This window comes from Bubalus kerabau, chromosome 4, assembly GCF_029407905.1.
Source record: "Bubalus kerabau isolate K-KA32 ecotype Philippines breed swamp buffalo chromosome 4, PCC_UOA_SB_1v2, whole genome shotgun sequence".
NCBI lineage: Eukaryota > Metazoa > Chordata > Mammalia > Artiodactyla > Bovidae > Bubalus > Bubalus kerabau.
Window position 1 is genome coordinate 50459199 of NC_073627.1, and position 27518 is coordinate 50486716.

Consider the following 27518-nt stretch of genomic DNA (forward strand, 5'->3'; position numbering starts at 1 on the left):
AGGGCTTTGACAGCTTGTTACTAATTATCCAAAGAGCCAAGCGGTTCCCTTAGACCGCATGTCGCTCCTAGCCAGGCTACTCTGGGACCGAGACCCTCGTTTGGCCTCGGACCCTCAGCTCCGCAGTCCCCAGGCAAGGCCAGGCCGGAGTCGCGCCCAGGACCGGGGCAACCCGGGTCACCCGCCCGCAGTGGCCGTTTGGGATGCGTTATGACCTTGCATTTGAATTTGCTACCTGGGGACCCGGCGGCTTACTCTCTAGCAAAACAATCAGGGGAATTTCTAGATTTTTTTTTTTCTTCTAACTTCCCGAAAGTCTGTTGCTACAGTTAGTTCGTAGGGTTTGAGGTTCTTTCTTGCCTGGCGGGTTGCCCCCTTGGCGGCGGTTTCTCCCCCGCCCGGGCTAGGGGTGCAGGAAGGTGAGAGGGGTCAGAAGAGCGGCTGGGGCGCCGGGGCGGGCCGGAGATTGACCCCGGGCCGGGAGGAACCGCCGATGTCCGGCCGCCCGGCACCGGGGCCCGCGGGGCCTAGGCCCATCCGCCTGGCCGCAGGCACCCGCCTTCCAGCGGGGTTTTGGAAGAACCTGGGGCGTCCCTCGGCACCCAGCCCCGCGCCGGGTTAGACGTGGCAGAGATGTAATATAAACTGAAGCACGTGGAGTTAGGGTGTTATTAATTTATTTCTATAAATCATCAACAGAAAGATACACAAAAAGTCGTGATTAGGTTGAACGGAGAGGCGGGTTATTCATTGGTGAAGTTGTAAACGCGGCTTCGAGAGGGAAGGAAAGCAGAAAGCGGACTAGCGAGGCTGTTCGCAGCTCCCAGCACACACGCACCGGGCTGACCGGCCCTCCCAGGAGAGCCCCCGCGCCGCCCCGCGCCCCGCGCCTGACCCGGGCTGCCCCGGAGGTCGCCGACACCGCAGGCCGGGCGGGCACAGAGCCAGGCCCGGCCCTGGGCTCCGGACCTCAGCGCTCTTCGCTGCGCAGAGCTCCGGGCTCCAGGGGGCGGAGAGCCAGGCTAGGGGGCCCAAGACCCCCACCGGGGGCGGGGGTGGGGAACACACAGGCCAGGCCCTAAGGTTTCTTCTCCTTTCCCCAGCGGCTGCTAACTTCCCTCCCCCACCTTCAGGAGTGGTCAGACTTGATTAAAGTAATTTTTCAAGAAATCGCTAGCGGCCCCCAGGTCACTGCGCAGTTGGCTGCTACACGCCAGAGGCGCGCACTCCCCTTTTGGTCCACACTGCTCCGCTAAGGCGGAAAGAAAAGAACAGGACAAGTCACTTTGGGGAGCGGCTGGCCGCTCTTTCCATCTCCAAGAAGAGAGAGACGGGGAAAGCGGGTCGGGGCTGCGCGCTGCCGGTTCCGGCCCCGGCTCTAGGCTGGCGCGCGCGGTGAAAAGTTGGAAAGTTGGTTGCTCCCCAAGAAGCCCCGGTGGAGGCTTCTTAACGAAGAAATCGCGGCGATCGGAGCCGGGGTCCAGGGCCTCTCGGTTCATGGCATTGTTTGGAAAGGAGCATGCTGGGCCGACCAGGCGGGCGCCGAGGTCGGGCGCTTGACACCTGCGCCCTGAGGACAACGCCGGGCGCCCTTCTCCCGATCCGTGTGTTTACCGGGGTTGCGAACCCCAGATCACTGGCTGTATTTTTAAATTTCAAAACGTAACCGACTCTTGGGGCCCTTCCCGGTGAATCCATGAGAATTCTGTGGTCGGAGCTATAAAGGTGTAACTACGCCATCTTATCCCCAGGCTTTAATGCGGGCTGAAAGATTTGCTATCATTTATATGGTTTCCCTGGCCTTTTGTTTTTTGTTTTAAACCTTTTCAGTCGTTAAGCTAATTCACTTTTTCCACGGAATTATTTGCTCTCGGAATATTACACTATTTCAGTTAGGTTTCTTAAACACACAAAATAAATACTAGTAAAAAATTTAAACAAAACCAAAAATGTTAAAGAATCTGTCGAAGCAGCATTACCTTTAAAAACCCAGATACTTTTTCTAACTTTGGAAGCTGTTGTTGATATCTGTTGAAGGTGTTTTTTTACCCTAAAAATACTGTGCAAGTATTTAGCAGAAATAAACTTTTAAAATGAGTGCTAATGTTTACACGGGCATGTTCAAAATGTTACATTACTTTCCTCTTACTCAAGGTGAATTATCCATATTTGAAATGGACGCAGTTCCTCATTTTTTGTTCCTGTTTTTACTTAAATATTGTTGTATTACTTGGAAGTACCTTTATAAATACTTGAGATATTAAGCTATATGTAATTTTGAGTTTGCATTTATCAAAAACATCTCTATCAAAACTTGTGTTCTCATAAATTTAATATCAAAGACTTGCTAAAATAATCCCAATTTTTCAAATGCTTACAAAAATCTGTTTAATTACTAGGTTAAAAAAATTCATGACACAAACGTGATTGTAGTTGACATAGACATCATCTAGAAATAAATCACTTATTTCATCTTCACCTATATCTGGTTTTTTGCCCTCTGAAATTTTGCTTATTGTTACCTCTGAACCTAATTATTCCCTTCATTTTTTTCATGTTTTATCAGGCTATTATATACATCAACCGTAAGGGGATGCTGGGGTTTTTTAAGTTAATCACGTAGCTGCCTTAAACAAATAATATATATGGATCTATTGTTTCATGAATATCTTTGTTCTATATTGTGCACTCTTCTCTTAATTTTTGTTTTCAATTAGATTGCTCACTTTTCAATAAGCAAGAAAAGATATTGGCAAAGTTGAAAACGTTTGGAATAAATTAAGAGGCACTAATACAGTGTTCTAAAGAAGTTTTTTTCCATTACCTGTGTTTATGAATGAAATGAACTTAAATGAAAAGTTTAAGTTCTTACCCCAAGCTTGAAATTTATGAGAAAGATTAACTTCCCGACACTCTTACCCTATCCGAGGAGACATGTAAGAATATAGAAAGAGAGTGGCATTTGGAATCATTCACATCTTATTCAGAAATTGAAATTATCCATCTGTCTGTGTGGTCTTATTTGGGAGGTGGGGCTGTGAAGAATTTTTTGTTTTAATTTTATTTGCCTCACGTCAGTGCAGTGATTCCTCAGCCCCCCAGGAGAGGAACATCATTTCTTAAAAGTTTTCTGAAACTCTGAAAACTGTTTAACATTTGGCTAAGACATCCTCCTTGCTTCTCCGGAGGTGGTCACTTATGTTTTACTGCCATTTTTTAAGCAACAAGTGGAGACTCCCATCCCAAAGGGAGGTGATGTGGAAGAAGTCCAGGTGAATCTAGAGATGATACCTCCTATCGTGGGGATCAACCAGCCTAGTCACAAGCGAAGGACACCTCTGCTCTTCCTTTAAAATCTCTCACATTCCAGCAAAGTGCAGGAAAGCAAAACAAACAAACAAACAAAAACGTAAAACAAAAACAAAAAGAAACACCCAGGAACTTTTCTTTCTGCTTCCAGAGAGAGAGTGCTGGGCTTGCTTTCCTATTACTGAAGCAAGGAAATCATCTTCCTCTTTATTCTCCCCATCTCAGTTGAAAGGGATGGAGTGCACTATATAGGAGCTTTCATCCCCTCTTTTGTCCAGGCTCTATTTCGGCCTCGCCTCTCTCCCCAGGATGTAACTTGGGCAGGAGGAGAAATAGGGGAAGGTCAGAGTTTTGCACAGAGTTTAAGGAAAACCTCTAGAAAGAGGATATTTGTCCCCGACCTCTTCCACCAGCATCCTAACCCTCTGCTTAATCTGTCTAGCGAGGACCCGTGGAGGGCAGCCAAAATGATCAAGGGCTACATGCAACAGCACAATATCCCTCAAAGGGAAGTGGTGGATGTCACCGGCCTGAACCAATCACACCTCTCCCAGCACCTCAACAAAGGCACCCCCATGAAGACCCAGAAGCGCGCCGCCCTGTACACCTGGTACGTCCGAAAGCAGCGGGAGATCCTCCGACGTAAGTGCTTTCAACCGGCCTCTGCCTCAGCCAAGACTGACCTTTGCCCTAACTCTGACCCCTGCGCGATGCCTCAGTTTCCTTCTCATCAACAAGGTCTGCGTGGCACTTGGCAAATATAAGGAAGCTGTCAGGTGGATTTGATGCCCTGCAATGAGTTGGCTTATGTCATTTTCTTCTCCAGAGATGCCCTAGTCCCTAGCCAGTCGATTTGACAAGCCCATCAGTGTGTGTAGCACACCTTGAATATTTTGGTCCCTGCTTCCAACATCTTTCTCTTTGAAACCAAGTAGGTAACAGCAGAATATTGAACCCAAAGTAAGCCAAGCATCTTCTCGCCTTGATCCATGACCATGGATCAGACTTTCCAAGGAAGACATTTAGTAGCAATCAATAATATCTGTCACTGTTATTATTATTTTCCTTCTCTCTTGAAGAGTATAAAAAATAGAAGGCATTCGTACATATAGATATGTTAGGAACTTGACTCTGTTGTTTGGGAGGATGGGGTTGGGGGCGGGTACAACTGAGTTCTGAAGCAACTTAAGATGCTTACTCACATTTACCAAAATCAGTAGAGCTTTGAGACCCCAGCTGGTGAGCCTGTCAGAGGAAGAATCTGCTTCTGGCTAAGGCAGGACTCAGTAAAAGCATCTGCATCTGCAACTCTGAGTGATGAATTCTTATCCTTCCCATTGTCTTTCCCAAATTTCCTTTCTGTCCCAAGATTTCTTCCACGCAATAACCCTGAGAGATTTTTGTTTCGAAGGCTAGGGAAGTTTGAACTGCATTTGAATGATAAGAGTATCAGTGACCTAGTGTTTTTATTTTAGGAAAAGTGTACTTTTACATTATATTTTGATTATTTCAATCCAGCCCTTTTTCTAGGAAAATTTTATGTAAGTTTTCGCTCTTCCCACATACTCTCCTCTGGGCTGTGGGCTTCTCTGTCTTTGTTAAGATATGAGTTTCCACCACTTTCTGGGCTGAGTTTTTCCCCTCTTACTAGAGGACTACTTTTTAAAATCACTCTTGTTTTCTGTCACACACTGCCCTGAAGTGATGGTTTCAGTATTTATTGTCTCAATGTCCATGGGCTGGAAAGGCCTTCAAAATGCAAGGAAAGGGTTGGGGGTTCACCTTATATTGCAGTGATTTGCTCTTTTGCTGGTAGCATTAGAAAAGTTGGAGCTTCCCTGGTGGTTAGATAAGTAGGTTATAAGAAGCACAGTGAGAGGAAGAGGCCCCTTTTAAACTCTGTGATGATCCACCATCCATGGTGACTATGTCTTTAAGAATTTGTGTGTCTGACATGAAGCAACTCTCTGTAATTCCTGTAAAGCCCAAGAAAAAATCTTCCGGAGCCATAGTCTCCCAAAGGCCAGAGAACCCTTGGGATGTGCTTTCACTCCAGTCCAAGCCTCAGGCATCATCTCCCATTTGAGTTGCCTCTCTGTGTTCTGTGGGATTTCCCTCAGAAAAATGGAGGCAGGAAAGATCAACCAAAAACTTCTAAAAGATAGAAGTCCCAGAAAGGTTCTCAAGATGCTTGAGAATGACATTTTGCAAAAATGTATGACCATCTCTGCAAAGGATTTTTCAATTATTGTTATTATTGTTTTAAAGTCCCATGAGACAGAAAGCTTAAGAAGCATCCCTTCACTCTGTAAATATTATATGGGCACCTATGAGGTGCCAAGCACTTGTTGGCCTGTGAGATACACAGGTTCTTTTCTCCAGGGACTTACAACCTAGTGAGGAAGATGAGATGTTTGAATAAATAATGATGGCTTTCTAAAAGGTGTTATAAAAGTGTATGCAAGGGACAGCCAGAGGAATTGCTAAATTGCCTAGAGACATCATGGAGGGCTTCCTGGAGGAGGTGTCATTTGAACCAATTCTTGAAGGTTAAATCCAAGATATACTAGCACTGGATGAAAAATAGAAAGAGAGGTGAATAAAAGAAGGACACAAGTGGACAAGTAACAAGTGACAAGTAGTAAGAGAAAATCGGGAGAATAAAAAACACACATGATAACAAATTTTCATAAGAAGCTAAAAGTAATAAGTGGTAATATTCATGAGCCTATCTTCACAGATAGAATCTCCTTGTCCAGACTGGCTCATGAGCCTATAAAGAGGTTACTGATGCCATCTTCTCCAAGTTAATTTTTATGGGCAAAAAACATTTTCTGGGCACCGCCCCCCGGCCCTCCTGCCATTAATCTGGAAAGGAGTAGGGGAGAGTTGGTGGTGGGTGGAGAATGTGTGGGAGTCTGGTTCTTCAAAAAGGGCAGCCAACAGCCAGAGGCGGCCCCTACTCTGTGGGCAGCTGCAAGTGTGTCTCACACCCATCACAGGCAGAACTTCAGGAGTAGGTTCTGTGACCTGCATCCAAGGCCAGTTGGAAGGTTTTCTGGGTGTGTGCTTTGGGTTTGTTTTTAGTGAGAGGTGATGTATATGGGGCATCACCATCAAGGGTTGTGAGTTCAGCGTCTGCAGGCTAGGTTCACATCCTGGCTCCTGCCCCTGCCTCTAATGGGTCTGAACCTCAAATTTCTTCATCTGTAAAATGGAGATAACAGTTCTTCTTAAGAGAGGTGTGAGAGTTAGTTGAAGGGATACATTTGGAGGACTTTGTATAATAACCTCACTGTAGAAATGGTTCTTTACACGTTCACTGTGATGACAGGTTATCTCTTCACATCAAATGAGGAACCTTGTATTGATCCTGGGTTCTTGCGATTATCCGTAGTGGCTTTGGCTGTTATTCACAACTCCACAGGACCACAGGGAGGAGAGGAGACACTGAGACAGACATCCACTGAGCAGGGGGCTTCCTTCTCCCCACTCTGATTGTCCCAAACTCCCTGCACTTAGATGGCTGCCGTGAAGACCAAATCATACGGGAATTGTAAAAGCGCTTTGAAAAGTAGAACTTCCCTGGGAATCTGGATGACCATCATTGTCGTCACCATCATCCTGACCAGGGGCATATGTTCTAAAAGACTCTTTAGGGCCCTTCAGTCCTCACCAGGCCCATTCCACAGGCAGAGAAGCCAAGGGACCAGGAATTGTAGAACTTGGCTGGGAGCCTCATTATCCCATGGAGTCAGTGACTTCCTGCTAGAAGATGTTGCAGAGACACTCTTAGGTATCTAAAGGAATTATTGGGAACCAGTGAAAACAGAGCCCAAAGTGGCCTGAGAATCTTCCAAAGTGGATGGGGCTCCAATCAAGGGTTCCAGTAACATGTTCTGTCTGTCTACCAAGGACACAGCTTGTTAACTCGGCTGATCAAGAACTAATTAAACAAAGGCCAGCACTACTTGTATCGGGGGTCTAGGTTTGTTAGGGACCCACCACTACTTGATGGGCCAAAATGGAAACGGATCTTTAGATCTTAGCAAGTTCCCTATTGCTGGAGGTAGGTAGGTGGAAGGCCACACGCTAGGGTGTTATGCAGAGGATTCAAGCTGTGGCCTGACTTTGGACCTTGAGAGTTTTCTGAGACGTGCAGGAAGGACTCCAGGAACCAAGAAAGAAAAACATCAAGGTCCAGAACACGGGGACCAGGAGTTAGGAAATGAATCTGTTATGGGTCCTCGCTCAGCAGGGTGCTTGGCCTCTCTGCTTGGTCATCTGTAAAATGGAGTTAATACCATGATGAACTCTGCTTCATGCAGATGTAAGGAAGAGAGCAAGGAGGCTGCCTCTTTCATGAGTAAATATCAAATCTCATTGCAGCCACAGAGGATCACCACTGGGTGACTGGTCATCTTTCATTCATTCAATCAAAATATATTGAGGGTCATGATATGCCTGGGTCCTGGGAACTGGACTGTCAGGAGGCTCCATACCATCTATATTTACTTGTCTCCAATTCTTAAAACACCATTCTTAAGAAAGTCCTGTGTTTGCCATCTCTTGCACTTCCCATCTTTCAAATGTGTGGGCAGGTGTGTAAGACCTTTCCCTCTTGGGCTGTTCTCCTCATAAATGGACCCCTGAACACACACACACACCATTGCCTTTGAGATGATTGAGCTCTAAAGAGCTGCTGCTTCTTTTTCCAATACAAAGGTCCAGTTACATTTATTTCAAAGCAGTAGTCAAAAGGTTTGGGGTTTGGGGTTTTTCAAAGAGCATAACATAATGTGGGTCCCTAGGATCTATGAGTGGAGAGAGCTATTTTCAGCCTCTGAACATTTTGTCTAAGTGCAAGCTGTACCTTTTAGCATTTTTCCCTCTAGACCTGAGACTTGGTGGAACTCATCTCCTTGACACAAGACTTCAGGATTCAGAGTGTTGCTTCATGTCTGAGAGCCAGCGAGCCAATGAAATAATAATAATAATAAATTGTCCTGAGAACAATGGTCAGCCACGTTTGAGCTCCTCCAAAGAAAGGAAAGGGGTTGGTTTTGGTGGAGCCAACAGAAATGGGCAGTGAGGAGCCTGGGGTGAGCCTGCCCCCACCCCTGTATTCCCACCTATAGTTAACAGCAGACCCCCAAAGCTCAGAGGAGAGACATAAGGGTATTTTTGTCCATTGATCTGTCTGTCTGTCTATCTGCTGAGTGAAGGCTACAGACCCTATCAAATCTACTCCTTTCTCTTTTCAGAATTCAACCAGACAGTCCAGAGTTCTGGAAATTTGACAGACAAAAGCAGTCAGGATCAGCTGCTGTTTCTCTTTCCAGAGTTCAGTCAACAGAACCAGGGGCCTGGGCAGTCCGATGACGCCTGCTCTGAGCCCACCAACAAGAAGATGCGTCGCAACCGGTTCAAATGGGGGCCCGCGTCCCAGCAAATCTTGTACCAGGCCTACGACCGGCAAAAGAACCCCAGCAAGGAAGAGAGGGAGGCCTTAGTGGAGGAGTGCAACAGGTAACGCCACCGGAAGCTCCCCGAGAGCAGGCGGGCGAGCACAGGGGCCTGAGCTCCACCCCTCAGTCCTGGAAGGTTGAGACGCTAGTGAGTCGCTCCGTCGTGTCCGACTCTTTGCCACCCTGTGGACCATAGCCCGCCAGGCTCCTCTGTCCATGGGGATTCTCCAGGCAAGAATACTGGAGTGGGTTGTCATGCCCTCCTCCAGGGGATCATCCCAACCCAGGGATTGAACCCAGGTCTCCCACATTGCAGGCAGATTCGTTACCATCTGAGCCACCAGGGAAACCCACTTATCCGGCTAAATCAGGCTTTCCCAAAGTGTGTCCCGCAGAACCCTCATTTCAAGTCATTAATAAATCAGTCTAAGAACCATCATCTGCATAACTTTCTCTTAGGGGGTCACAACGTGCATTCCTATATTAAAGGCTCTGAGAAGTCCTGCAGTCAAGAAACGCACTTCACTTTGCTGAACTGATTGTTAACCAGGGGATTTCTTTCTGTGGCATAGCCCTATGAACTGTTATCCCAGGGAATGATGGAGAATGATGGTCTAAAATATGCCAATGAAGGGAGAATCATGAGTTTGATCCCCCTACAGACCAAGGGAAAGCTATTCCTTAGCCACAGACTGGCTTTGGACGAGACCAAATGTTGGTTCAAAGGGAAACTTAGCAAGAGAGCAAGAACTGGTCAGAATTCCCTCCACTCTGTCCACACTGATTAGAGTTGTTTTTGTAGAGTTCATTTGTTTTTAATGACATGGCATTTTTTTTAAGCTTTTATTTTGTATTGGGGTATAGCCAATTAACAACCAACGTTGTGATGATTTCAGGTGAACAGTGAAGGGACTCAGCCATGCATATATACATGTATCCATTCTCCCCCAAATCCCCTCCCACCCAGGCTGTCACATTTTAAAGAAAACCATTAGAAAATCCTCTATATATCCTTTAGCTTCATTCCTGCCCCATCTGCTCTGATTCCAACCTTCACTTTTTAAAAAATCTGCTCTTTGCTTTGGCTAAGACCTGTGGTTGTCTCTGGGCTGGACCACTCTGGCAGGGAGATGATGCAGCTAGGGAAGTCTGGCAGGGGCCTGGGGAGATGAAACCATCTGCCCAGATGTGTCACAGAGTCCTCAGCTGTGCTCTGGCCCCCACTATGAGAGGGAAGCCCCCCAGTATCCAGTGGTGTCTAAGAATCTCTCCCACGCCTGGCCCTGGGGTTTCCTCAGAGATGATGACTGGAGACCAGCTGTCTCTGCTGTGTCCTCATTTATACCTCACCCAGCCTGCCCTTTGGAAGGGATTCCTATTATGTGACTAAGGAATCTGGCTTCCATGGCACCTTTGTGGGGTGTCCAAACCCTGGAAGACCAGAAGTCCATTCAGAGTGCTATGGAGGGGCTCAGACTAGGCCAGCAAACGAAATGGTCTTTTGAAGGACAAGAAAAATAGTCACATACGGTGTCAGGAGGCTCACCTGGACCTTCCACCTGAGATGCCTGCCCCTCACCTTCCTCTCTTGTTCAGGAGCCACACCAAAGGCTAAGCCCCAGACTTCTGGGGCAGTGAGCCTGCTCAGAACCTGTGTTCCACCCTGCTCCAGCCATCCAGCCATCTCATCAGATAACTACACAGGCTGGCCATTTCTCAGGCTTCCCATACTCTATCCTTGAACGCTTCACACTCCTTGCCATCACCCACCCCCCGCTCCATGATAGTATGCATATGTGCTCAGTCACTCACTCATGTCCAACTCTTTGTGACCCCATGGACCGTATGTTACCTCGCTAGGCTCCTCTGTCCATGGGATTTCCCAGGCAGGAATACTAGAGTGACTTGTTATTCCCTTCTCCCGGGGATCTTCCTGACCCAGAGATCGAACCTGAGTCTCCCATCTGACAGGCGGATTCTTTGACCACTGAGCCACCAGGGAAGCCCCCTGCTATCGTGTACCTGGGGCCAAATGCCAGGGGGCCTCCCCACCAACCACCCTCACTTACCATCTCCCCTCTCTCCTGTTCTCAGGGCAGAATGTTTGCAGCGAGGCGTCTCCCCCTCCAAAGCCCATGGCCTGGGCTCCAACCTGGTCACTGAGGTCCGCGTCTACAACTGGTTCGCAAACCGCAGAAAGGAGGAGGCGTTCCGGCAGAAGCTGGCCATGGACGCCTACAGCTCCAGCCAGACGCACGGCCTGAACACCCTGCTCTCCCATGGCTCCCCCCACCACCAGCCCAGCACCTCCCCTCCAAACAAGCTGCCAGGTAAGCAGGGCCCAGCCCCACCGCTTGGCAATCCGACCTTCTGGCTTCTCCCCCAGGGGTCTCATGATGTCTCAGAAAAGGAAATGCTTTGGGACGGTCCTAGGGCTGACTTCCTTCTGCTGCTGAACAGTTCTCATGAGAATTGCATGTAGCCATGGTCAGATTTCCTCTGCATCCTTGCTCGGCCTCCAGGGAGCCCTGCTCCCCATTCTTCTCCAGGCTCTTTTCTTCTGTGTGAGTGTGTGTGTGTGTGTGTGTGTGTGTGTGTGTGTGTGTGGCTGCTGACTCAGCAGGTCAGGGCCGCCACCAGATGAAACAGAGCAGCCTGTCTTGTTGGTGTGCCGTGTCCACACCGCCGGCAGAGGGGTCACCCGTTCATGTGCATCCCCAGGGCTCTGTCCAGCTGCAGCAGGAGTCGTCCAGGGGCCTCTGGGCAAGGACCCCTCTGCTTGGGGACATCTGTGCGCTCCCAGAGTTAGGGTAGGTTTGGTCACATGAAACCTTGGCAGTGATGAGTTGGTCAAAATTGGCTGAGTACCTACTGTGTGCTGTGTGTGCCAGGCCCCGCCCGGCCTGAGTGAGAATGCCCCTGTTCTGGGGCGTGGGCTTGTCAGGACGGAATCCCACACCTTCCTTCCTGGTGGGAGACCACCCCCATGTGCTGAGGGCCACGTGGGTCCTTCTGGGAAAGCTGGCTTCTTCCCAGTGTGATGAGTTTACTGAGGTTGGTGTGGTGCCTGTGTAGACAGAGCGTGGTATGGTCTACTGCCTGCTCAGGGAGGGGTCTGCAGATGGAGTCGAGCACCACTTCCAACTCTGGGGATGGTTCTAAACTGCTCCACACCCTCACCAGCTGGTTGCCCTTCTGCTGGAAGAGGCCTGAGACCGGGGACCTGACCTGAGTGCCAGGGCACTGGCTTGGAGCCCCCACCTGGCCCATCTGCAAGCATCCATTCTGCACTGTGCCCCCACCCCCCACACCACAGGCATGCCCTCCTCAGGGGTCTCTGTCCAGCGTGAAGCCTGGGCCAGGGAGGGGCGCTTTTCTGGGTGCTGTTGCCTCCGAAGGGAAGAGCTAAGCCACATAGGAAGAAAGTTGGGGTCACTCCTGAGAGGCAGAGAAGCCTGCAGATGATCACTGGCCCGATGGCAAAGTAATGCAGCCCCTCTGCGGTAGTAATCCACAGAGCTGGAGCTGAGAGCTGCGGGGGGCGTGGCTGGGGCAAGGGGCGTTATTGAGAAGACAATGGCCATTGTGCTGGGACCTGTGATCTCCACACCAAAGTCAGGGAGCCTGCAAGCCAAACAAAGGCCCAGTGGCTTTCTGACAAGCTGGGGTTGTGGTGAGGTCACCACGGGGTCGTCGGCTTAGGCATTCTGTATAGTGGCAGGAGACCCAGAGAGGCGGGGCTGGAGGGGCCAGAGCAGGTACTAGGGCCTGGGCAGAGGGCCGGGCAACACAGTCCAAGACACCACCGATCGATCGGCCTCAGAAGGCACGTTCCACTGGACGTGGATTCTCCAGAGTCCCTGGAAGTTGAGACTGTGTTACGTATCAGGGAATGTTAGAACTGGGAGGTACTCAGAAGAAGGAAATTGAGGCCCAGAAAAAGGTAGTAACTTTGCAGAGTTCCCCAAGGTGATGTTAGTGGAACAAGGACTAGAACCCAGGGCTATAGAATGCCACCCTGTACCTTCCTACAGCACAGACACAGGCTGAGTGCAGGCACCAAGCTAATGATGAGTAAGACATGCGTCCCTGCCCCTGGGGGCTTCTGGGCTAGTTGGGAGGCTGGCGTGGAGAACTGCCAGGGATCAAGTTTATCTTTGAGAGTTTTGTGCCCCTTTGTAGGGAGGAGCTGCTATTTATGGAACAATAATTATGGGCCACTGTATATTTTTAGTGCCTACCTTTCTCTCTGCCTGAATTTTAACTCAGTTCATCAAGATGGTCCACACCCACCAGGGACTGATTCTCTGGACTTAGTTTTGAATCCTGGTTCTAACCCCCATAACCTGCAGCACGGCCAGTTCATAGAATTTCTCTGAGTCTGAGTTTCCGTTCTGTGAAATGGAGATAGGGTACCTAACACCTGCGGTCCACGTGAGAATTCAATGAGAGACTGTGTGAGCAGCGTCTTTCCTAGTAAACCATAACCGTTTTGTTGTTGTTTAGTCGCTGTTGTGTCTGACTCTTTTGTGACCCCATGGACTGTAGCCTGCCAAGCTCCTCTGTTCATGGGATTTCCCAGGCAAGAATACTGGTGTGGGTTGCCACTTCCTTCTCCAGGGCATCTTCCCAACCCAGGGATCGAACCCACGTCTCCTGCATTGGCAGGAGGATTCTTTATCACTGAACCACCAGGAAAGCCCAAACCACACTTACTGTCACCATTATCGTTATCAGACTTCCCTGGTGGCTCAGACAATAAAGCATCTGTCTACAATGCGGGAGACCCAGGTTCAAGCCCTGGGTTGGGAAGATCCCCTGGAGAAGGAAATGGCAATCCACTCCAGTACTATTGCCTGGAAAATCCCATGGACAGAGGAGCCTGGTAGGCTACAGTCTATGGGGTCACAAAGAGTCGGACACAACTGAGCGACTTCACTTTCACTTTCACTTTATCATTATCACAGAAAGCTAAACAAGTGGTCATGGCAAGAGTCAGTTCAGGTCAATTGCTCAGCCGTGCCCAACTCTGTGACCCCACGGGCTGTAGCACAGGAGACTTCCCTGTTCATCACCAACTCACAGAGCTTGCTCAAACTCATGTCTGTCAAGTCAATGATGCCATCCAACCATCTCATCCTTTGTCATCCCCTTCTCCTCCCACCCTCAATCTTTCCCAGCATCAGGGTCTTTTCCAATGAGTCAGTTCTTCGCATCAGGTGGCCAAAGTACTGGAGTTTCAGCTTCAGCATCAGTCCTTCCAATGAATATTCAGGACTGATTTCCTTTAGGATTGACTGGTTGGATCTCCTTGCAGTCCAAGGGACTCTCAAGAGTCTTCTCCACCACAGTTCAAAACCATCAATTCTTCTTTAGAATTGATGTTCAGCTTTCTTTATAGCCCAACTCTCACACCCATACATGACTACTGGAAAAACCATAGCTTTGAGTGTAGGACCTTTGTTGGTAAAATAATGTCTCTGCTTTTTAATATGCTATCTAGGTTGGTTGTAGCTTTTCTGCCATAGCTTTTCAAGCCTCTTTTGTGACAGGCAGCAGGAATCTATTTCCTTTTCAGTTTCACACATTGGGGCCTTGTTGCTAAGAGACAGTGAAATGTTCTGGCCCTGAGGCTGGGGTACAGGATGCTACACCTCAGGAGGTGTCCCTGTCATCAGCTCCCAGGGTGGGCAGCACATGAGCTGTGACCATCTCCTGGGAAATGTGCCCAGGGCCACCCAGATGACAGGCTGAAGCCCAGTGCTCAGGGAAGTTTTGGTCTGCACTCCTCATGATATGCTTACTTCCCATCACGGTCCCTGCAACCAAGGTATGGTCTCTAACCAAGCCCCAAACATACCTGGATGCAGAAAAGAGCTCTACAGTGGCCAAGGAGAAACGAACATCCAGACAAGACTCGCAACTTGAGTTGCGAGTCCCCATCCCCAAGACAAAGTCCCCATCCCCGAGCCCCCACCTTCTCCCCTCTTTCCCCTCCAAATCCCAATCTCTGAGCCAGGAGGACAGGAGGCGCCTCGAGACGCATCTTCCCTTGACCCTTCTCCCCGGGGAGGAGAGCATCTCTTCTGTACCTGAGCCCCCGCCCTCCTGGCCACGCTGACAGCGCTGTGGCCCCACCTGCCCATGGTGACCACAGCGTGACCCTGGCCCTGGAATGTCCAGCACAATAGGAGTGGCAGGAGGAGCCCTTTGCCTCTGTCAGCGGCTGATTGGTTACAAGGTGCCCTACACACACATGGTCAGCAGAATCAGCTGTTTTCAGCGTTGCCCCTCCCGGCTTTACAATCACACGCCAGCATGCAGCCCAGGGTTGTCATGGCTTTGTGTCCCTCATGCATGCTTAATTGACAATTAAGTTGGGGCTTTGAACAAGCCTGGCTGCCGCTGATGGGCCTTCATCTTTCCAGGGAGCGTCACAGGGGCACCCTTTGTTTGCTCTGCTTGGGGGCCTGGAGTTACTGTAGCCGGCTGCCAGCAGCCATTTATCTTCAGCCGGGAAGGCCTTTATCTGCAGCCCCCCATCCCAGCTCTCGCCAGCAGGAGCTGTCCCCGGTTATAGGCCCTGTGACAGCCCATTCTGAGGCCATTGAGCAGGCCCCGAGTGATGGCCCCGACCTCCATTCTGGAGCAGAATCAAGGGAAAGGCCCCCCAAAGGTCAGAGAGCAGGGCTGTGGTGAGGAAGCGGACTGGTTGGAGACTGGTGCCTGTATTGATCTGCCGGAGGAGGAGGAGGAAGTTGGCGTGGGATGGAAGCTGGGCCAGCCTTGGCTCAAGCCCTGGGATCGGCTACATCATCTCTGGTGGCCTTGCGTACTGTCCCCTCCTGACTGTGGCAAACTCGCCCAGCTGCCTCCAGCAAGGTCTCTTGGCCTCCTTGCAACAAGGGAGAGGCAGAGGTCTCCATCAGCCTTCACTCACTCAACACCTGATCTCCTGTATCACCTTTCAAGGAGGTAGAGGCTCATTCTCCTGGAAATAAAGGGAGTCCCAGAGGCGAGAAGGAGCCTCGCAGGATAACCTTTGGATGCCCTGAGCCCCAAAGCCTCTTTACCCAAGAGGAGATGTGTCTTTCTTTTGTGTTGTTGTTTTGTTATCATTTTACTTCTTTATTTTTGGCAGTGCGGGGCCTTTGTTGCTGTGTGGGTTTTCTCTGATTAAAGCAAGCAGGAGCTATTTTCTAGTTGTGATGCAAGGACTTCTCTTGTTCCAGAGCAAGGATGCACAGGCTTGAGTAATTGCGACTCCCAGGCTTCAGAGCACAGGCTCAATAGTTCCCTGGTGGCTCAGTGGTAAAGAAGCCATCTGCCAACGTAGGAGACATGGGTTCGATCCCTGATCTGGGAAGATCCCACATGCTGTGGGGCAACTAAGCTGGTGGGCTACTACTGTTATAGAGACGTGTATTTCTGTGGCTGCTTGCTCCTCCCTCCCTGCAAATGCTATTCCTCCCTCTCCTAGCCCAGGGCTGTCCTTGTCCCGCCCGCCCCCCCTCACCACCCCCGCCCCGCCATGGTCAGATCAGAGCTGGACAACCAGAGAATCCTGCCTCCTGCCTCCCCCTCATCCCCTGTTACATGTCTAACTTGCCTGCAGAAATCTAACCCTGGGTCTTAGACTAACCAGATCCTGGGTCAGGACATCCATGTGGTCACTCTGACTTTGCCTGACAGTGAAATCTACAGAATCCAAGGAAATCTCAAAAGTGCCCAGTGGCAGGGCTGTGAGTAACTTTGAATAATCAGCTAATGCTGATTGAGCCCTTCCTGGATACCAGGCCCTGGGCTGATATTTGCATCATCTTATTTAATCCTCACAACTTCGTAGGATAGACACTGTCTATATCCTTACCCCATTTTATAATCAAGGAAGGTGAGGTGTTTAGAATGCAAGTATTTTGTCCAACTTCCCCAGTGGCTCAGTGGTAAAGAATTTGCCTGCAATTCAGGAGACGCAGGTTCAATCCCTGGGTGGGGAAAAATCTCCTGAAAGATGAAATGGCAACCCACTTCAGTATTCTTGCCTGGAGAATCCCATGGACAGAGGGGCCTGACAGGCTACAGTCCACAGGATCGTAAAGAGTCGAACACGACTGAGTGACTGAGCATGCATGCACATAGAGTTCATAAGCGGCAGAGACCGGTTTTGAAGGGATACACCCGACTTTCTCTTTGCATTACGCAGATGCTAAGCACTTTCAAGCATGGAAATCAACACACACAGGATCCTCCCACAGTTCCTTTTTCTCCCACGTTCTTACTATTCCTCTTTGAATGACAAAGGGGCTTTAAGGGTGGGGTCTCCCAGTCTGGCTATTTTGCGGCTTCCCCGCCTTACTCCACCCCCCACCCCCGCAACTGTTGCCCCTGACCAAGGTGGATTCTGTGCCCTGCCCAGGGAAGAAATCAAAACCCCCTCTTCCACCACCCCATCCCCATCTGGGTGGAGATTTGAACTGCCCTTGCAGTCGGCACTGTCTGGGGCACTAAATGCCTTAACAACTTAATGGGGCTGTGGAGACGGTGCGAGCACCTCGGCTCACCTCTGGAGTCCCGCCCACTCCCGGGGCAGCAGACAAGCTGAGGGGGTTTATGAGGGCAGTTGTAAAAATATTCATCTCCGCAGCAGCAAACCTCCCCATAGTAAAGAAGCCCCATTGTCCCTCAGCAGAAGCTTCTTTTCGTTCAGAAGAGAAGCAAGCCCTGCCTTGAGTCGTCTGCTATTTTAGAAAACATGTTTATAGAGATGTGGAGTTCCGGGGTGGCCAGGGCTCCAGTGTTCTCCTTGTAGGGACTTTATCTGACTGCCTTTTTATCTGTTGAATTCAAAGGTCATTTTATCTTGCGGGTACCACCCCATCGGCTGCCACTAGATTGGGGAAGACAATCAGGATATTAATGAGATTAAGAGGCCCAGCTTTCAGAGCATTCTGCTGGCAGCCTCCCCCTGATAGCGGGCCAGCCCTGGTCTGCATACAAAGAAGCCCGGCTGCCCAGGCCAGTGGGGCTCCAGCCTCATCACAAAGGGGCCGAGCAGATACTGGAGTCCTATCGCTGGAGCAGCCCTACCTGCCTGCCTAATCCCCCTGAAGGTCCCTTAGGGAATTCAAGGACTCCTTGCTGCCTCCCGTGGGGTCCTTAGGTAGAAGGAAGCTGCATGCAAGCACATTGCCCCTGCCTGCAGGTTATGGGAGAAGTGTCCTTGGAGTCTGTTTGTTGAAGGTTTGATGGAAACTGACAAGAACTGGGAGAGAATTAAGCGCCAAGGGTGCAGAAAGAGAGAGGCAGGGAGCTGTGCAAGGTTTGAAGCTAACTGCTCAATAGGAAACCACAATATCAAACATGAATGGGGAGGGGAAAAAAGCATATATATGTATATACCATAATGTATGTGTGTATATTTGAAATCTAGCCCCAAAATAAAGTCAAATACATTCAGTCCTGGTTATCATCCTAGCTGTTCATAAGAACTCTGCTATAGAACTTCCCTGGTGGTTCAGTGGTCCAGTGGTTAAGAATTTGCCTGTCAATACAGGGGACACAGGTTCGATCCCTGGTCGGGGTAGATCCCGCATGCCTCGAAGCAACTAAGCCCAGGCACCCCAACTACTGAGCCCACACGCTGCAACTACTGAAGCCCGTGTACCTAGAGCCCAGGTACCACAACAAGAGAAGCCACTGCGATAAGAAGCCCATGTAACACAACTAGAGAGGAGCCCCACTCGCTGCAGCTAGAGAAGGCCCACATGTAGCAATGAAGACCCAGCGCAGCCCCTCAAAAAGGAACTCTAGTGTTGAGGTTGGCAAACTTTCTGTAAAGAGCCAGATGGTGACTGTGTCAGGCTTTTCAGGCCATATTGTCTCAGTCACAGCTGCTCAGCTCTGCCTTTGGAGAGCAAAAGCAGCCATGGACCAGGTGTGAACAAATGAACATGGCTGTGGTGGGGATTAAAATTTCAATTTCCTATGATTTTTGTGTATCACAGAATACTCTTTTTTCTTTTTAAAAACCACTTAAGGATATAAAAACCATTCTGAGCTCATAGTTCACACAAAAACAGGCTGCTTTGGCCTGCAGACCACTGTTTGCTGACCTGTGTTCTAGGACAGCGGTTCCTAAATCTCACCACACCTTAGAATCAACCGGAGGACTTCTAAAAACCCCAGTGCCTGGCCGTGCCATAGATGTCTGACTATCAACAACACTGACATTTAATACATGCTAAAGATACTCCAGGCTATGGTTTTTCCAGTAGTCATGTACAGATATGAGAGTTGGGCAGTAAAGAAGACTGAGTGCAGAAGTGCCTTCGGACTGTGGTGCTAGAGAAGACTCTGGAGAGTCCCTTGGACTGCAAGGAGGTCCAACCAGTCCATTCTGAAGGAGATCAGCCCTGGGATTTCTTTGGAAGGAATGATGCTAGAGCTGAAATTCCAGTACTTTGGCCACCTCATGCCAAGAGTTGACTCATTGGAAAAGACTCTGATGCTGGGAGGGATTGGGGGCAGGAGGAGAAGGGGACGACAGAGGATGAGATGGCTGGATGGCATCACTGACTCGATGGACGTGAGTCTGAGTGAACTCCGGGAGTTGGTGATGGACAGGGAGGCCTGGCAGGCTGCAATTCATGGGGTCGCAAAGAGATGGACACGACTGAGCGACTGAACTGAACTGAACTCATGCAGATGCCAAAGGATTAAATGAGATAATATATGTAAAGCACCCAGGATGTAGCAGGCTCTCATAAATGGTACCTATTAGCAGTCCTGGCAGAGCTTAGTGGTTTGGGTTATTCCTCTTTCCTTCTGTTCCTCTTATCTTTCGATCTTGACTTTGAGACAGTTTGAGTAGTTCTACTAGATAATCATCTTGGTGTTTGTGGCAGACTCAGGCTGGCTTCTTGGAGTAATTGGGTCTGAGGAAGGCTTTCCTACTTCCAGGAAGGACTGCTCTGTGATAGCCATAGGGCATTTGCAATACCACGGGCTTTTCCAATGACTCAGCAGTAAAGCATCTACCTGCCATGCAGGAGACCCGGGTTCGATCCCTGGGTCAGGAAGATTCCCTGGAGGAGGAAATGACAACCCACTCCAGTATTCTTGCCTGGAAAATTCCATGGACAGAGGAGCCTGGTGGGTTACAGTTCATGGGGTCACAAAGAGTCAGATGTACATGACTGAGTGACTGAGCACACATCCATTGCCATAGGTTTCAGTGGATTGATGCTAAACAGTGAGAGAAAGCTGGGAAGAACCATGGATGGCCATGGGGTACAGGGGGGTCATGACCATGTAGCAAAAGGTCAGGTACATAAGATGACCCCGAATTTCCCCCACCTAATAAGGCATTCCTTTCCTTTAATGAAAGATGTGAGTACCCTTGCTTGTTGGTAATTAGTCCTGGAAACCTGCCACTTAGAGGGGGTGTGGTGCTTTACTGGTGAAGGCCAAATCTGAGAAGCTTCATGACCTTTGTTCTTAGGAAGGAAGCTCCCCAAACTTCAGGCAAAAGAGCAGTAAGAAGGGGTTGGGTGGACACAGTTCCCACAGTGAACACCAGAAACCTCAGATACTCCTGAGGGCTGAATTTCTAGAAGCGACGTTCCTCTACCTGAGCCATCTGCTTTAAGACACCTCCCTAGCACCCTCTGGTCTGGCTTCAGCAGCCCTGTCCAAACCACACCTGTGTGAGTTCAGCCACGGAGGAGCTTGACCAGCAAGGCTCAGTCTCTCCAGTGCTCTCGGGTAGTCAAGAGATTTCTCAGGACGTGTACACTGCATGTCCCTGCCAAGCTGGAGACACACCGTTCGTGTAGACGCTCTTTAGTGTCTAATGACTTTCCAAAGGGAAGTCCACATCCCCCAGGCGAACTGGTCACAGGCAGTCCCTTGTCAGGACCATGCTCAGAGGGGTGTGTCTGGGTAGCAAGGTATAGCACCCCAAACAAGCTTGGGCTTGAATTGTGATTCAGTCACTGTCTGGCCATATGGCCTCAAATGAGTGACTTAGCTTCTCTGAGCCTTGGTTTCTTCATTTGTTAAATGGGGATCATAATATATATCTCCTTCAGGCTATCATTTGAGGCTTAAACATGATAAAATGCATCCAGCACCCCCACATGGTGCTTGACCCGGAAGGAGTTATTGGGTTGACTCAGGTACCCTCAGGGCGTCAGGAGATAGGAAGAGCTTTGGTTCTCCCTGAATTCTGGACAAGGTTGTGGTTTGCAGTTTCACCCTGGAAGAGTTTCCCTTTTCATGAACCCTGCTAGTCATTTGAGACATCAGGGAGAATGAAACTCAAGTATCGACAAGATCTGTGGTTCTCAGATCTGCTTCCCAGGCCACATCAAAGGCATCTGGGGAGCTTATTATTATAAAAGTACCTATGTCTTTGGGGCTTCCCAGATGTCTCAATGGTAAAGAACCTGCCTGCCGATGCAGGAGATGCAGGAGACACGGGTTCAATCCCTGGGTGAGGAAAGCCATTTCATCCCACTCCAGCTTTCTTGCCTGGAAAATCCCATGAACAGAGGAATCTGGTGGGCTGCAGGCCATGGGGTCACAAACAGTCGGACACATCTAAGCAACTGAAAACACGCACAGACCCCCTTCAACTCCTTTTAGAGTCAGAATATGGAATAAGTGGACAGGCAGGGGAAGTTTCAACAACTCCCTAAGAAATGTGGATGGATAGTCAGGTTGGACATCACAGGCTAGATGGGGCAAGGCTGGAGTCTAAAGGGGTTGGAGGCAGTCTTGAAGGTCTCCTGTCAAAGCAGAAGAAGTGAGAGAGCTGGTCTGAGGGTCCTAGACTAGGATCCAGGAGCCCCGAGGCACTGAGAAGCAGGGGTGACCTTGGGCCAATCGTCTAACATCTCAGAGATTCTGGCCGATGAGACCTTTCAGCTCTGACAGGTTATTATTTGGAGACTGGGGCTCCGGGGCTCTGCTGTTTAAAGCTGCAGAGGGAATTTGGCCATTGTGATATTTTATTGTTAAGCTCATATCTGCCTCTCTCCCTCCTGGTCACCCTCGCTCCCTTTCTCCTTCCCCATTTCAGGAACTGTGTGCCTTCCACCTTTATTAGGGACCATTAGAGCTTTACAGCTCCAGCAGATTGGGTGGGGCCAGTCACAATAAACAGATTTATAATGGGTATAAACGAGACACCTATAACTGCTGAAAATTAACACTTTCAGGACCTTTGAGTGGCAGCGTGCCTGCCCAGGCCTTCTGGCCCTGCCCGCTACAGGGGGCATCTTTGCAGTTGGCACCTGTCGGATCGGGCTGGCAGTGAGGCCCAGTGAGTCCTTGCTTAGCAAGGATGGAAAACCTCTGGACAGCAACTCCCATTTGTGAAACATCGGTTTACATGGTGGATACAAAATAGGAGCTTAATTTATCTCAGGATGTCTTAGAGATGGAAATGGAAATGAGCCTTTTCCTCCTTTTTGAGACTCCTATTTCCAGGTGGAGTGTAGGGTTTGCATTCCTACCTGTCAAAGACAGAGAAACAAGACAAGTCAGTCTTACTCTCACCATGAAGAAGGTCATCCCTGAACCCGCTAAAACTCCAGCTCATCCAGGAGGGAGAGAGACAGATGCTGAGCTTAACATGCATGCCGAGTGAGAGAAACGTGGGCTGTGCTGACATCTAAGCCCGAGTTGGCTTTTTTCACCACTGAGTTTCCAGCCCACAGCCCCGTGCCTGGCACATGATACACCTTCTATGTATTTGTGGACTGACAGTATCTCTTCCAGACAGCTTCCTATCCAAAAGCCTCATACGTAAATGCCCTGCTTTATAAGTCTCTTATTCACTTTCAAGCTGAACGTGAAATTACTTTCATTCTATTCATAATGTATGTACATGTTATTATATAAAGTATATTCTCCCCTTTCTAGAAACGATGTCATTCAGCTCCACTTCCATGAATACTGCTTAACTAAAGTATACAGTTCGCCAAAAAAATCACTCACTGTTAAACACTACCAGGAAGTCTTCAAAGAACAAGTTATTATTCTTTCTCCCTTAAGTTCTACTAATTTAGCTTCTCCTAGTTTGGTGTACTAGCTTGGATTACTAGTTCAGTTTTAGTTCTACTAGATGACTTCCTTTTTCAAAAAGTTTATATTGGAGTATAGTTGATTTGTAATGTTGTGTTAGTTTCAAGTGTACAGCAAAGTGAATCAGTTATATATACATGAAAGAGTGAAAGTGAAAGTCGCTTAGTCGTGTCCAACTTTTTGCGACCCCGTGGACTATAGAGTCCATGGAATTCTCCAGGCCAGAGTACTGGTGTGGGTAGCCTTTCCCTTCTCCAGGGGATCTTCCCGACCCAGGGATCGAACCCAGGTCTCCCGCATTGCAGGCGGATACATATCTATTCATTTTTGTAGATTCTTTTCCCGTTTAGGCCATTACAGAGTACTGAGTGGAGTTCCCTGTGCTATACAGTAGGTCTTTATTAGTTATCTGTTCTATATATAGTAGTGTGTATTTGTCAGTTCCAATCTCCCAGTTTATCCCTCCCTCCCACCCCTGGTGACCATAAGTTTGGGGTCTACATCTGTAACTCTATTTCTGCTTTGTAGGTAAGTTCATTTGTACTCTTTTTTTTTTTTTTTTTTAAAGATTCCACATATAAGTGATATCATAGGATATGTGTCTTTCTCTGTCTGACGTACTTCACTCTAGATTACTTCCCTTTATCATCTCTTACCAGCATCCCTTGGGGCAAGAAAAGAGCAAGAATCACTCTTCCTGAGTTTCCGTTGAGCTACTGAGGTCTAGAAAAGGGATGGGACTTACTGCCTACCAGTCATCTGGAGAGACAGTAAGGAAACCAAGCAGCTATCAGGTCTCGGGGTGCTCCCTACGCATGTTGCTGGTGCTCCCGGTCAGTGGAAGCCAGTGATCATCCACGTTCCGTGGCCTCAGTGCCCAGCACCTGCTGCTCCCTGGTCCAGCATCCGCAGGCCTGCCGGGTGATCCGGGGCTGTCTGTCGCTGATGATGGTGATGGTGATGCTGGAGCTGCCCTCCACGGCAGTGAGAAAGGGGCTGGGGTCTGGCCGGGCAAGCGTCCCATAATGAGGCAGTTCTGACACTTGCCAGGCCTCCAAGGATCTTCTTCTTGGGTATCACCCCCCAGTAGGGTCCTGCGTATGAATAGGTCGCAGTGGAAAACCTCTCTCTTCTAAGGCAGTTTTATTAGCCCTTCAGTCACAATACAGATGTCTGTTTATGGGCCCTCACTTTTATGTGGACACCCAGTGGCTCAGTCTGCTGATGACTTTATGGCCCTCCCCATTCCCCAGCCCCACTAGGAGCGTCATGATTCTCCCCGTCAGCTCAGCCGAGGGGGCCTTTGTTGCAGCCACATTACCCTGCCAGCAAAGGCAGCCTCTCAGAAAGGAAACCCCAGGAGCCAGACTGCGGCAGGCCTCTGTCTGCCCCCACAGCCTTTAGGCCTAACGATGTCCATCGTTAACCCTTCTTAGTTTCACCTTAGACTCCTCTGGAGAAAAAGCCGTTTGAGTTACCCAGGTTGCCATGGTAAATCCCCAGTAATTGATCCTCCTGACCCCCGAATTAACCCAAGGGGCCTAAAACTGCGTTCTAACGTGGCAAGACTAAATTTGGGGTTCCTGCCAGCAGCCTAAACCCTTTAGAAATGGTCAGCCCGTGTTAACGGAGGTGCCTATTCCCACGCTGTTAAAGGCCCTGTGTATATGCTTAGGCCTCAAGAGGTAGGGAAGGATGGGAAGGATGCGGGAGGGAGGGATAGTTAGGGAGGTCGGAATAAACATGGGCACACTGCTGTATCTGAAATGGATAAATAGCAAGGACCTACTGTCTAACACCAGGAGTGCTGCTTAATGTTATGTGGCAGCCTGGATGGGAGGGAGTCTGGGGGAGATGGATATACGTATATGTATGACTGATTCCCTTCACTGTCCACCTGAGACTCTCACAACCTTGTTAATCGGCCATACTCCAATATAAAATAACAAGTTTTTTTAAAAAAAGGAAGTGGGAAATGGGTAGGCTCCCCACAAGCATCCCACCAGCAGCTCTTTCCACTCTACATAAAGCACTGTCTGGGGTCTCCGGTGGGAAAAGAAAGAGCTGCTGTGTCATACTTACTCGGCACCCGCATTTCGCACCTTCCAACATGAAGTTGCTGAAATGCATCAATGCTCTCTCTTCATTTTGATTGTATTTTAATCTCTCTCTCTCCATCTCTCTCAGTCCCCCTTCTTCCTCCTTAAAAATACATGTGTCTCATCAACCTCAGAAAACTCAAGAGATTCAGAGGATCAGTGATACCGTCGTCACTTCTCCACTGCTTGGTCAGGTTGAAGGGCAGGTCATGCATTCATTCCTCCTGTCCTCTTATTGAGGGCAGAGCATAGTCTGTGCAAGGTTCTGAGGAAGGAGATTGTGGAGAAGACAGACAAGGTCCTGCCCTCATTGGGCTTATGTTCCAGTGAGAGATGCAGCCAAGAAACAAGAAAAGAGACAAAGTCATTTCAAACTATTTGTGCATTATCATAGGAGGCTCAGCATGTGTGTGTATGCTAAGTCACTTCAGTTGTGTCTGACTCTTTGCGACCCCATGGACTGTAGTCTGCCAGGCTTCTCTGTCCATGGGAGTCTCCAGGCAAGAATACTGGAGTGGGTTGCCATGCCCTCCTCCAGGGGATCATCCTGACCCAGGGATCGAACCCGTGTCTCTTATGTCTCCTGCATTAGCAGGCAGGTTCTTTACCGCTAGCACCACCTGGGAAGCCCCGAGGTTCAGTCTGGGGTCAGTGTGTATCTGGGGTCAATGTGGGGCTTTCAGGAAAGGAGAGAGGTCGGCTTTAGAATAGCTCTTCTTTGCTGGGAAACCCTAGGTAAGAGGTGGTGAAAATGACTTCTTCCTCTTTGAACCTTGGCTTTCCACTCTGTCCAGTGGGCATCTGGAACCCACTGAGAAGCAGACCGTGTAAAACACTTACAGGTGTGAGGACCTCTCAGCTTCTCGAGGGTTAGCCCGGGTGGCTTCCACCTGCAATTGCATCTCCAGGCTGGCGTGCTCCCTGCAAACCCTCCGGCGTTTGCCAGCAGAAACCCTCTCTCTGCTAAGGAGCAGGCGTGGTGGCCGAGCTGGGCTTTGTGTGGAGGACAGGCGGAGTTGCTGGCGCCCTGTCCACCTCCCCACCTGGGCCATTTCTCAGGTGCACGCACATTTGCTTCTTTTCTCAACCAAGATACTTTTGATAGAAGCCTTTTTCTTTCCTTGGTTACGTTTGCTTTGATTTTTATAAGAAAACCAGTTTGTGGGCTTCCCTGAAGTATCACTCAACTTTTACTCCTTGAGTTCAAGAATGTTTACCGTCCCCGCAGGTCTGTCTGTGTTTCTCCTCTTTTGAATTGGACTCCTAACTAAGCCACCTTGGGGAGAAAGAGATCTGGAATTGAAGCCAGCCCCGTGTTTAAATTGCTTTCATCTTGCCTCAGATTTTTACTCCCAGGCTTTCAGATTTTTAATCTTTGGCAAACATCCATCTGTATCCTCGGAGAGAAGAAAATGTTAATAAGAACCGGCGATGGTCCTGTGTGGCCAATGAGGAAACTGAGGTAGCAATGCCAGCCTCTTGGAAAGTTTTCATTTTTTGAGTTCTCAATTTCAAGTCAGGGGAATTGTTCACATTCTTTCATCCCCAAATGAGTGTCTTAGAAGTTCACCAGTCTGAATAATTTGTCTCTGCCTCTCTCCTCAAGAAAGGGAAATCCTCAGGACTTCCCTGGTGGTCCACTGGCTAAGGCTGAGGTCCCAATGCAAGGGACCAGGGTTTGATCCCTGGTCAGGGAACCAGATCCCACATGCCTCTACTGAGTTCACTTGCCTCAACTCAAGATCCTGCAGGCGGCAACTAAAAATTAAAAAGTGACTCCTCTTTAGGAACAGGAGGAGAGGATTTATAAGGATCCATTTATAAGGATTTATAAGGACCCATTAAGACTGGCTTAATTCCTTTCTGTTGCAGCCACCACCCCCGCCAACCCAGTGTGTTTTGACTTCACAGGGAAGACAGCTCTGTCTGCTTATAATTGATGGACGCGGTTGTTTCCTTTTTGGAAGCGCTTTCTCCTCTGCACTCTTGCTCCTGCCTGATTTTTCGATTCCCATTTCCAGACCCGACAGGGCTGAGCTGCGCTCTGCGTGAGGTTAGGAACACAGGGGAAGAATGTGTGTGACAGGGCCCTGGTCGGTTGAGTAATGTTTACTCTGTTGGTGGCTGGGACGAGCCCTTGAGCTGGCAGAGGTCCACTAGCCAGAGGAACATTCCTGCATTATCAGGGATGGGTGATTGGCTTGGAAATGTCAAGGGTGAAAGGCATCCCACCGGATTCTGGGTGCAGCTCACAACCCCAGTGAAAGGGACCCCCTTTGACCCTTTGGGGGTCAAAGGCCACATGGCGTCAAGCTGAGCCTCTCTCGCTGCCCAGGAGACCCCACCTCTTTGCTTCTTTCTATAAAAGAGCAATTCTGGTCATACTTTCTAAACTGACACTGCTCTTCTGTTTGCCCAGCATTTTCTTTTCCAGGAAAACCCAGAGCTTTCCTAACTTTATATATTTTTTTCTAACTTCATTTTATTCATTTATCATTCTGGCTTCTGAGGAAGGGAGGTCTGCATGCCCAGGTTATAGACAAAAATGTTGAGG

The 27518-nt window shown here is 49.2% G+C and overlaps 1 protein-coding gene across 4 annotated transcripts in view; it reads left to right on the forward strand.

Moving 5' to 3' along the window:
* The window catches only part of HNF1B (HNF1 homeobox B), a 61125-nt gene that overhangs the window by 1176 nt on the left and 32431 nt on the right, over nucleotides 1-27518 (forward strand). For 2 of the 4 annotated variants that reach the window (XM_055577324.1, XM_055577325.1), the window contains exons 2-4: nucleotides 3752-3951; nucleotides 8574-8838; nucleotides 10872-11107. In XM_055577324.1, coding sequence (XP_055433299.1) covers nucleotides 3752-3951; nucleotides 8574-8838; nucleotides 10872-11107 — 701 coding nt within the window. The remainder of the gene's footprint in view (nucleotides 1-3751; nucleotides 3952-8573; nucleotides 8839-10871; nucleotides 11108-27518) is intronic. The other 2 variants (XM_055577326.1, XM_055577327.1) reach the window with 1 other exon arrangement.